Below are 12,045 nucleotides of genomic sequence, written 5' to 3'. Positions count from 1 at the left end.
TCAAACACGGTGGGAAAATGAATATTTCTTTAAGGCAGTGCTTCTCAAATAGTGGGGCGCGCCCTAAGCGATGCCAGGGGGGGCGCGCGGTGGTGGCGGTTTTAGGCTCAGGTAATAGGCAATTGCGCGGTGCGCAAATTTAACGTGGGGGCGCCGGTGACAGCGGCTCAGTGGTTGGAAAAAAATCTGTTCTATCACATAGTTGTCTTCTTCTTCTTTCTCTTTCGACTTTTCCCATCAGGGGTCGCCACAGCGAATCATCGTTTTCCACCTCACTCTATCATGGACATCTTCTACCCTAACATTAGCCAACTTCATGTCCTCTGTTAAGACATCCATATATCTCCTCTTTGGCCGTCCTCTTGCCCTCCTGCCAGGCAGCTCCATCTCCAACATCCTTCTACCAATATATCCACTGTCCCTCCTCTGAACATGTCCAAACCATCTCAGTCTGGCGTCTCTGACTTTGTCGCTAACACAGGCAACATGAGCCGTCCCTCTGATGTACTCATTCCTTATCCTGTCTAACCTGGTCACTCCTAAGGAGAACCTCAACATCTTCATCTCCGCTACCTCCATATCAGCCTCTTGTCTCTGTCTCACTGCTACCATCTCTAACCCATAGAGCAGAGCTGGTCTCACCACTGTCTTGTACACCTTTCCTTTGAGTCTTGCTGGTACTCTTCTGTCACACAATACTCCTGACACTTTCCTCCAACCGCTCCAACCTGCCTGCACTCGCCTCTTCACCTCTTTTCCACACTCCCCATCACACTGAACTGTTGACCCCAAGTACTTAAACTCCTGCACCTTCTCCACTTCAGCCCCCTGTAACCTAACGCTTCTACCTTGATCCCTCTCGTTCAGACACATGTATTCTGTCTTACTACGACTGACCTTCATGCCTCTTCTTTCCAGAGCAAACCTCCACCTCTCTAGCTGTTCCTCCACCTGCTCTCTACTCTCACAGCAAATTACAATGTCATCCGCAAACATCATTGTCCAGGGAGATTCCTGTCTTACCTCGTCTGTCAGCCTGTCCATCAGCATAGCAAACAAAAAGGGACTCAAAGCGGATCCTTGGTGTAGTCCCACCTCCACCTTGAACTCCTCTGTCTGACCTACAGCACATCTCACCACCGTCATACTTCTCTCATACATGTCCTGAACTACTCTGACATACTTGTCTGCCACTCCAGACGACCTCATACAGTACCACAGCTCTTCCCTTGGCCCCCTGTCATACGCCTTCTCTAAATCTACGAACACACAATGCAGCTCCTTCTGACCATCTCTGTACTTTTCCATCAACATTCTCAAAGCAGAAATGGCATCAGTGGTGCTCTTAAGGGGCATGCAACCATACTGCTGCTCACAAATCTCCACCTTCTTCCTAAGCCTGGCTTCCACCACTCTTTCCCACAGCTTCAGGGCTCGACATAGCCATTTGTCCGCTGGCCCGGTCCTGTTTTTCGAGCAGTGCGGACCACAAGACTTTACTTTTCACTTGTCCGCTCGGGCCACTAAAATATCTAACGGTTTATATATTCTTCACCTTTTTCAATAAAGTAAATTTTGCGAAAACGTGTAGATTTACCTCGTCTTCATAATTTAGTTTTTCTGCTAGTCCTGTGTTCAGACTTCAAGGGTTTCTATGGGAAACCTTTGATCACTTCTCCTTCTCTCCCGCCTGCTCGCGCGCGGCATTCACTGCCGAGCACCACGCGGCACGCGCTCACTACTTTTTTTTTTCAAACTTTATTGAATGTAACAATTCAATACAAAACAATGTTAAACAGCAACAACGAAGGCACAAGCCAGTGGGTTATTATTACATTTGATTATAAATCCGACACCGTCACTGAAGAGAGACTGAAGCATGTCAGAGATGTGGAAGACATGGCAGGAATAGATAGGAATATGTTGGATGGAGTAGTGGGTATAATTAGTAGTATGGACAGCAAGATATTTAATGAATGCATTGAAGATGAAACTGTATCCACTAAGCTTTAAGCTGAATGTCAAAGAATCAAAGGCAACTCCAAATACCTGAATCTCAGACTCAAATGCAGTAGAATGTTAAACTACTTAATTTTGTTTTTCTTTACAACACTGTAAGCAGTAAGTATTTCTAGTTAGCTGAATGATCTCAGTTAGACCTGCACAATATGAGGAAAACTCGCGATATGCGATATCAGAGATTAAAATTGCGATAACGATATAATTTGCGGTATATAAACAAACAGCAAAATAACCAAATAACCATTCCCAGTTTAAAAATTATACTCCAAATGACCCACGTTGACATAGGTTACAAACATCTAACATAACAGGGCTCCATCTGATTGGTCAAATGCATTAAGGGATTTATTTGATTCGTTAAATGGTTCAAGCTGCCATTAGATTGTTTTAACACATTTAAGGTTTATGATTTATTGCGATATTTGCCGTTAAAAGCACCATGAAAACTTCTGAACTAGTGTTACCTACTACACTGCAGCGCTCTCTCAAAACATCTGAAACAGACTAGAGCAGATTTAAGTTTGATATGGTCTATTTTCAGTCATTGAAAAGTGTAGAAATAAGTGATGTCACCAGAATGCACCAAATTGCACCATATTAAAAGTTTCCGGGGGGGCATGCCCCCGGACCCCCCTAAAGTTGCAAGCACCTGCGGAGCGGCGGGTCCCGCTATGCGCGGTGTCGGGCCAGTAACTTTCAGGCAGGGCCAGTAAGTTTCAAAAACTACTGGCCCTGTGGGCCAGTGCAAATTTCTGGGCTATGTCAACCCCTGAGCTTCATTGTGTGGCTCATCAACTTTATTCCTCTATAGTTGCTGCAGTTCTGCGTGTCACCCTTGTTCTTAAAGATCGGAACCAGAACGCTTCTCCTCCATTCCTCAGGCATCTTCTCACTCTCTAGAATCCTATAGAACAGGGGTCGGGAACCTATGGCTCGCGAGCCATATATGGCTCTTTTGATGGTCACATGTGGCTCGCAGACAAATCTTTAATTATAGTTTTTTTTTTTTTTCATTAGACCAGTCCTCCTCGGGCGCGATGCGATGCCAGAGGCGCGGAGTAGTAGCAGTGCTTAGAGAGAGAAATCTGCGCCAGCGCTATCAGTTACTATTATCTATTATTTCACAGAGTTTGTACCAGCTGGAAACCTGTGAATTGACGTGCCTAAAACTGCGCGCTCCCGTCTCTGAGAAAGAGCGCGCAGATGCGGGGACGGGATGTGTGAGGGAGAAAGCAGAGGGTGGGGCTGAGGGGTTGTGGGGACCGGCAGCAGGTGAATCGCGCAGGGATTGTAAAAACGTAAAACCCGCTTCCCGTCACTCACTGCAGCGTGTGAGTGTGTGTTTGGCTCCCCGTCTGCATGTGAGCAGTCTTTGTCACATCTACAGAACATTCAGACCTACGATCACGTTTAAAGTCTCAACGCCTGAACGAAGCAGAAACTCACCACGTATATCAACCAGACTAGACCATCAGCAAAACTACCACGAGAAATACTCATCATTTATTAGCAACAGAATAACAATGTTATTAAAAAGAATCCACAGACTTATTGTACTTTAAAAATGTTGAAATTAAATCAAATGCACACATTCATTTGTATATTTAGTTTTAAACAAATTGTCGCGGACTGAGTTGGATGGCTGTTGGGCCGCGTTAAAAGTTCTGGAGTTCATTGAACGCGTCAAGCAGAGATCTGATTGGCCCTCAGTTCTGTCGCTCAGCCTGTTGTTAGGTAGTTTGGACCAATGGGGTTCAGCTATGGGCCGAATAAGGGAAATGGGAGGGCTGCAGCGGGAGCAGGGGAATATAAAGTTGGGAGAAGCGCTCTCGTGTCGGCGGGAGAGATTCAGGAGTTGCTGAATTAATTGAACGGCGTTTGTTGCGGTCTGCAGTAATCGGAATAAAGAACTTTAAAAGAGGTTAAGTCTCCGTGCCTCAGTGTGGGGAAGGGACACTACATTATTGTATGGCTCTTTCGAAATTACATTTCAAAATATGTGGCATTTATGGCTCTCTTGGCCAAAAAGGTTCCCGACCCCTGCTATAGAACAAACTCGTTAGAAATTCCACTGCTGTCTCTCCTAAGCACTTCCATACCTCCACAGGTAGGTCATCAGGACCAACGGCCTTTCCGCTCTTCATCCTTTTCAGAGACTTCCTAACCTCATCCTTTCCAATCTCTGCTACTTCCTGCTCCACAACAAACACATCTTCCTCCCTTCTTTCCCTGTCATTTTCCTCGTTCATCAGCTCCTCAAAATACTCCTTCCATCTTTTCTGTACACTCTCCTGGGTTGTTAGCACCTTTCCATCTCTGTCCTTAATCACCCTTATCTGTTGCACGTCCTTCCCATCTCTGTCTCTCTGTCTGGCTAGCCTGTACAAGTCCTTCTCTCCTTCCTTTGTGTCTAACCTGTCATATAGCTCATCGTAAGCTTTCTGTTTGGCCTTTGCCACCTCTCTCTTCACTCTACGCTGCGCTTCCTTGTACTCCTGTCTACCTTCCTCAGTCCTTTCTACATCCCACTTCCTTTTAGCCAACCTCTTCCTCTGGACGCATTCCTGTACTTCCTCATTCCACCACCAAGTGTCTTTACCGTCTTTCCTCTTTCCAGATGACACACCTAGCACATTCCTACCTGTTTCCCTGATAATCTCTGCTGTAGTTTCCCCAGTCATCTGGAAGCTCATCCTGATCACCCAGGACCTGTCTCAACTTCTGCCTAAATTCCTCACAAGTTTCTTCATTCTGTAGCTTCCACCACTTGGTCTTCTTTTCTGTTTTCCCTCTCTTCTTCTTCCTGATCTCCAGAGTCATCTTACACACCACCATGCGGTGCTGTCTGGCTATACTCTCTCCTACCACCACTTTGCAGTCATTAACCTCTCTCAAATGACCTCGTCTACATGGGATGTAGTCCACCTGAGTACTCCTACCCCCACTTCTGTATGTCACTCTATGTTCCTCTCTCTTCTGGAAGTAAGTGTTGACTACAGCCATTTCCATCCTCTTCGCAAAGTCCACCACCATCTCTCCCTCCAGATTCCTTTCCTTCACACCAAACCTGCCCATCACCTCCTCATCACCTCTGTTGCCCTCACCAACATGCCCATTAAAGTCTGCTCCAATAACAACTCTCTCTCCTCTGGGAAAACTCTCTATGACCTCATCCAACTCACTCCAGAATCTCTCCTTCACTTCTAACTCACAGCCAACCTGTGGCGCATACCCACTGACTACATTCACCATCACCCCTTCAATTTCTAACTTTAGGCTCATCATCCTGTCTGAGACTCTTTTCACCTCTAGAACACTGTTTACAAACTCCCCCTTCAGAATCACTCCTACCCCGTTTCTCTTCCTATCAACACCATGATAGAACAGTTTGTATCCTCCTCCAATACTACGTGCCTTGCTGCCTTTCCACCTTGTCTCCTGCACACACAGTACATCTACCTTCCTTCTCTCCATCATGTCTGCCAGCTCTCTGCCTTTCCCTGTCATTGTGCCAACGTTAAGAGTCCCTATTCTCAAACCTATGTTCCTGCCTTTTCCCTTCTCTCTCTGGCCACGGACCCTTCTGCCTCTCCTCTTTCTTCGACCAACAGTAGTAAAATTTCCACCGACACCCTGTAGGTTAACAGCATCGGTGGCGGTCGTTGTTAACCCGGGCCTCGACCGATCCGGTATGTCTAAAGTGTTGTGGATGATTCGCATGGTTATTTTGGCAAATTTTTACGCCGGATGCCCTTCCTGACGCAACCCTCTCTATTTATCCGGGCTTGGGACCGGCACAGAAGTAACTGGCTTGCAACCCCTGTGGCTAGATTCAGAGGCGGTTCTTGATATGGGCGATGTGGGCGGTCGCCCAGGGCGGCATTTCATAGGGGGCGGCATTTGCCGTGCCCGATGCTATGCGTTACACATAATGCGCTGCTCTATTCAAAGAGGAAGCTTTGTGCTTTTAATTTGAAATTGCTTCAGCTGCCGACACTTAACACTTTTATTTTGGCACATCACACTCTTAAGAATGTCTTCATCCTGTTTCCTCTTCACACTTATGGTGCAAAAAAAACCCAGATGAAATAACTCAGAGTGAAACAACGTAAAACAGGCACATGAAAAGGAATTAGGCAGAACAAACACCCGTACTCAACCCAATTTCGACAAAAGCAGGCAATGGGGATTATTTCCCACAATTACTTGCTCTGACACAGCAGACCCGACGCGCACGTGACCACCGCCCTCTGCTGCAAGATGCTTGCGGCCACACCTCTTTGCGGCAGTCTTTGGAACATAACAAGTCAAAAAACTCGAGAGGGGGGCGCAACTCGCCGGTGGCTGGCTGAATCACACTAACATGTGATTGGGAGTCTTTTTCTATTTGACAATCAACTCTGACAATCAACGCGCCCCCCGTCATAGAGACGGAGCCGCGTGTGTCAGAGGGAGGGGGGGGGGTTGTTACGGGGGGAGAAGGGAGGAAGCACCCAGGCGCAGAGAGCGAGAGGAGGCAGGAGGTTGCAGGGGAACGGGGGCTTTAATAAACAAAACTAAGGACACTAAACCAAAACCACTGCAGACGGCAGGCTAGAAACTCGAAACACTCGAAACGGGGGGAGCAGACTAACATACTGACTAACATACTATGGACCAGCCCAGGAGGAAGGGAATGACAAGATTTAAATACATACAGACAACCGAGACACAGGTGAACACAATCAGGAAGGATGGGGAACCAAAGTAAAACTCACAACAAAAACGAAACAGGAAACCCTACAAAGTCAGGAAGTTAAACTCAAAACATGCCAGAACAAAAAGGAAACACACTACAAGGGCAAAGAAACAGAAACCGTAACAGGGGTGGGGGGCGCAGACCATTTTTTATGGATTGAGTTATTTTGGAGGATTTCTGTTGTTGGTGTTGCACAAATTTAGGGAAATGCCAAATATTTTTGGAGTAATCCCACTGATGAATTCTATGATTTAGTCTTTAATGTTTTATAAGACATAAAAATATTAATCACAATAAGTTTCTTTTTAGATCTAATCCCTCTGATATGTTTCACAAAGACACACACAGGACGTCACACATTAAGAAATTATTGCTAAAAATGAAGCAGGAGTCTAACTCTAAAAAAATGCTCTAAAAATGATAAAAGAGCAAAAAAAAAAAAAAACGGAAATATTTGGTTTGTAATTTCTTATTAATATTTCCAGGCTTTCTTTGTTTTGTTCTGCAGCATGTTCATATTTGTATAATTTTGACAGAATATATTTCTATGGAGAGCAAAATATTACAAGTTATTTAGGGCTGCATGGTGGCGCAGTGGTTAGCGCTCTTGCCTCACAGCAAGAAGGCCCCCGGTTCAAGTCACGGCTGGGGGACCTGAAAAATACATCAATAGGGGACCTTTCTGTGTGGAGTTTGCATGTTCTCCCTGTGCATGCGTGGGTTTTCTCCGGGATCTCTGGCTTCCTCCCACCGTCCAAAAACATGCTTCATAGGTTGATTGGCAACTCTAAATTGTCCCTAGGTGTGAGTGTGAGAGTGAATGGATGTGTGATTGAGGATATTCTACCCTGAGACAGACTGGCGACCAGTCCAGGGCATCCCTTGCCTACGCCCAAGTGGCCGGGATAGGCTCCGGCAACCCCGTGACCCCGAAAGTGAATAAACGGTAAAGAAGATGAATGAAAGTTCAGTTTAAAAGGTTTAAAAGTTTAGCTTTAGTGTGTTCAGTAAATGTGTATATTCTTCGGCCCAAAACCTTAAGTGTGTTTTTAACTTAGGCCCCCTGTTTGACTGAGTTTGACCCCCCTGTAATACGAGTCTAGAAAATTCATGCATTTTTTGTGTAAAATGGCTAAATAGAATATAGGGAGCACAACAGGATGTTGTCAAATTTTGTATTTGTCGGGGGGCGCCTGTGGGGTTACTCGCCCAGGGAGTAAGTTAGTGTAGAACCGCCACTGGCTAGATTTATCACATAGTTTGTAGCAGCCTGAAACCTTTGAATTCCCGTCCCTGCAGCTGCTCCCGTCTGTGTCACACGCATGAGTGAGAAAGAAAGGGGAGGGGTGGTGTGGGCTCTGTCTGCCAGGTGAATCGGGGAACGCAGAGGAGAGCTGCCTGTTGCCCAACACAGGATCATTTCGTGCCTTTAGGTTCCTCAGCTCATGCTACAATGTCATTCTTTATGAACTATTGTAGACATTTTGATGACGTGTCTTTATTTTCCGTCAAGGTTTTCTTTGTCTGTCTGTCGTTTAGTTCAGTGTTTTTCAACCTTTTTTGAGCCACGGCACACTTTAACCCTGAAAAAAATCCCGCGGCACACCAGCATCCAAAAAAAAAAAAAAAAGCAGAAATTCATGGTCTGTATTGATCGACAGCGCCCCCCCCCCCGCAATCTCACGTGAATTTTTGGCAGAAAAAGCAGGAAGTTGCGGCTGTTTTTTTCTAAGAGATGAACCACCAGCTAAAGCTCGTCTTTAGCTGGTATATTTGTTAGAACTGAGCGACTTTATCAGCAGAATTAAGAACAAGGAAGTGAAGACTTTAACCACTTCTGATTGGTCAGACTGATGACATATGATTAAGCCTTCAAGAATGATTGGCGGAGACAGTTAAAGGGGCGGGACTTGTCCTTACACAGTTATAGCTGCAGCTAAATCGCGGTACCGTGATTTTTATCAAAATGTCTTTAATAGAATTAAATAAACACAAAGCAAAAGTAATTTTACGATCTTTTATATTCCTAACTACTTAGTGTTTTATCAGGGCCTGTTTGGATGAACAAAGAGCTGATTTCCTGGAGATGGAAAATGTTTTTAAAACAGTGAATGAGGGCAATTTCTCCACGGCGCACTTGACCATCTCCCACCCGCGGAACACTAGTGTTCTGCGGCACACTAGTGTTCCGCGGCACACTAGTGTTCCGCGGCACACTAGTGTTCCGCGGCACACTAGTGTTCCGCGGCACACTAGTGTTCCGCCCGCGGCACACTAGTGTTCCGCGGCACACTGGTTGAAAAACACTGGTTTAGTTGGTGTTAGACAGACAGAAAGACATCAGGTAATGCAGGAAAACAGCTGCCCTTTATGAAATCAGAAATAAAGAATCATCATTTAGAATAAAAATGAGCACAATGTTTTTTATCTATTTCTTCAGACTAAAAAGGTTAAATCTATTGGTGCTGCTGTGTTCATGTTTCAGATCAATTTACATTTAATCTTATTTATTGATTGAATTATTTCTCTCATCATCAAATGGTTCAGTTGGTCAAAATGTTTCTAGTTTAAATAGAGGATGACAGATTTTTTAATTTAAGCCTTTTTTCTGTTTTAGACTGTAACAGGATTTCTGTTTCTGTTTCTGTTTGACAAAATAAAGTTAATATTTGTTGAAAGTGGATTTGTATTGCTTTTTTTCCGTTGTCAATGTTTTATGATACAATTTTAGGTATACTTACACAAATTTTATAGACACTTACCTAATGTATTGTCACCGCGCGAGTGTGTGTGGGGGGGTGTGGGTTATGGGGGGGGGACTTTCTTTTTCCTAGGGGGGCGTGGCAAAAAATAATTGAGAAGCACTGCTTTAAGGAAATCAACAGACAGTGTGTCTGTTTGATTTACACTGAAGATGTTGCCGTGATGAAAGAGTAAAATGTCTGTTGGCACTATGAGACCAAGCGTCAGAGCAGCTACGCTTCGTACACAGGTGCCGAACGAGCACAGAAATTCAAGCAAATGCCAGCTAGCCTTCAAGCTCAACAACAGTTTTTTTCCCCCCATCGCGGTGAGTCAACACACGCCGTCCATCCAGGCCTGCTTCACTATTTTCCTCGTGTAATTAGCAGCGTTACACAAGGGCTTGCCGCCTGCCTGTCTCCTAATAATGGCCTCCACGTCTCCCCACAGGCTTCATAAGACCTGATACAGTTGGAGTCCCTGAAGTCAGTTCAGATCACTTAGGCCTCCAGGAGGAAATCCTGCAGGTTCATGTGTAAGTCAACATATTCTTATCTTCTGCTGTAGAAAAGCATCTAAATCCTGTTTAGAGGCAAAGTTCTTAAAGGGCCTATAGCATACAAAATCAACTTTTTGAGCTTTTAAGTGTATTAAAAGGCTAATGAATCACAAAAAACAACCCCAAAGTGGTATTTTGATCCATTCACACTTTTCTGACTATTCCTCTAAAAAGCTGCGCTCTGAGCACCAGTGCCCTCCCAATCCAGGAAAACGAGTGAATTCTCACGGTTAACTTATTCCAGTGAGGAACAGCCCCCTCCAGGAAGAGTCTGCGCTGCCAGCACCGCCTCCACGCTCCACACACACAAACACCCTTTATGTTCTGTTCTGTCTGTTCTTATGTGGGAGGATAAGACCTTGTTATAATTCAATTATTGTAAATCTACATTTTATAAGTGAATAGTTCAATGGCTACAAAAAACATAAATAAAGTTTATTTTTATAAACAGAAAGGTGGGACTTGGTGGCTGTTGCTGGCTTTAATCAGCAAAAAACTGAACTAAATGGCTCTTTTAGTGACCCCTGACCTAGACTAAACAAGCGTGGCCCTAAAAAGCAAGAACCTCTTCAAAACTGATATTTAGGGAATCTTTTTTTGTGTGGATTTAGGGTTTTCTACAAGGACAAAGAAAGCAACAAGCAATAAGTTCCCTTAAAACAGAACAAGGAGAAAAAAGAGGAAAACTTGCAGCCTTCATTCATAAAAACAGGCCTCCATGCTGGATGTTCCAGTTTTCTGCACTCATAATAAGTGTATACAAATGAAACCCCATTTATTCCAACAAAAGCCAAAGTTAGAAACATTTTTAAATACCTAATCTCCAAGTTTCATTATTACAGCCGCCCAGCACTGAAAGGACAGCAATTATGATCCACGCCTGCATTTTCTCATTACAGTCACGTTTTAAAAGAAAATGTTAATCGAAAACTAAAGCACAAATTGTTGTGTGTGCCTAAAGCTGCCATCTCCACTCCCATCATCATTTTTATTTGTACCACAGTCTGCATTTGGTAAATCTGAGTTTTCAAATGTTAGGAGCTAAATTTGTGTGTGGAGCTAAACGTGGGAAAGCTGGAAGAGGAGAAGAGATCTGGAGAAATTACCTGCAGCCCCATCAGGAGGAGCGATCTTCATGGGGTAGGGGGGAACATGGGCTGTGTCTGGGCCACCGTCCCTGCAGGGGCAGGTGAATGGGATTCGCTCCTGGTTGCATGCAAACTTGATGAACTTGCAGAGTTCTTCCTGAGTGAACATCTCCAAGGCGGTCCAAAAAAACTCAATGTGCTGGTCGGTCTCCATCAGACCCACTTGATACATGGTGTGAGCCTGATGATGAAAGAATCAAAACGTCAAACTTTGACGACAAATCAAAGCCTCTTTGATAGCAGTCTCACTTGCTTTGCTACTAGGAGTTTTTTTTTAAACGTTTTTGTAAAATTAAAATAAATGTAGGGAGCGACTTCTGAATTTAATGACACTTCACCTTGAGGAACTCCAGGTTGATGTAAGGCAAGCCGCAGGTGCGTAGCTCTATCTCCAGCGGGCTGAGCATGGTGAGCAGCTGCAGGGGGATGATGGAACCAAGTCCTGCCCGCACCGCCGTCATGCACTCCAGATTCTGCAGCTCTCTGAGACGGAGGCTCCTCACCGCCCGTGCATACACATCCTTGTTCTCCCAGCTTAACAAGCAAAAATAAACACGCACACTTGAGATCTATTACCTCCAGTATCCGTAAAATACATTCAGTATTAGGATTAGGTCAACGGAAACATCCTGTTATTCGTCTACCTGACAGTGAAGCTCCGCCCTCCCTGACAAAGCTCCACCTCTTCACCTGTCATGGTGTAGTAGGTAAACGTGCAGCAGGGTCTGCTCGGGGACTCGGGGCTTTCCCCCGAATGGTGCTGGGAGGAGATTTCAGCACACAGAGCTTCCAGCTCACTTTCATCTGCCACCTGGAAAATAAGGAGAAGAATGTTC

General features: G+C 44.9%; 1 protein-coding gene across 5 annotated transcripts in view; it reads right to left on the bottom strand.

The window, feature by feature from the left end:
- hectd4 (HECT domain E3 ubiquitin protein ligase 4) overlaps window positions 1–12,045 on the bottom strand; it is a 69,540-nt gene that overhangs the window by 24,168 nt on the left and 33,327 nt on the right. For 4 of the 5 annotated variants that reach the window (XM_023958573.2, XM_023958575.2, XM_023958574.2 and 1 more), the window contains exons 73-75: window positions 11,854–12,020; window positions 11,548–11,743; window positions 11,168–11,390 (exon numbers count right to left, since the gene is read on the bottom strand). The exons of the other annotated variant lie outside the window; for it this stretch is intronic. In XM_023958573.2, coding sequence (XP_023814341.1) covers window positions 11,168–11,390; window positions 11,548–11,743; window positions 11,854–12,020 — 586 coding nt within the window. The remainder of the gene's footprint in view (window positions 1–11,167; window positions 11,391–11,547; window positions 11,744–11,853; window positions 12,021–12,045) is intronic. 5 annotated transcript variants of the gene reach the window in all.

This window comes from Oryzias latipes, chromosome 9 (genome assembly GCF_053564925.1).
Source record: "Oryzias latipes strain Hd-rR chromosome 9, Olatipes_Hd-rR_3.1".
Taxonomy (NCBI): domain Eukaryota; kingdom Metazoa; phylum Chordata; class Actinopteri; order Beloniformes; family Adrianichthyidae; genus Oryzias; species Oryzias latipes.
The sequence above is the reverse complement of the archived record's forward strand: the minus strand, read 5'-3'. Positions and strand labels throughout refer to the sequence as shown.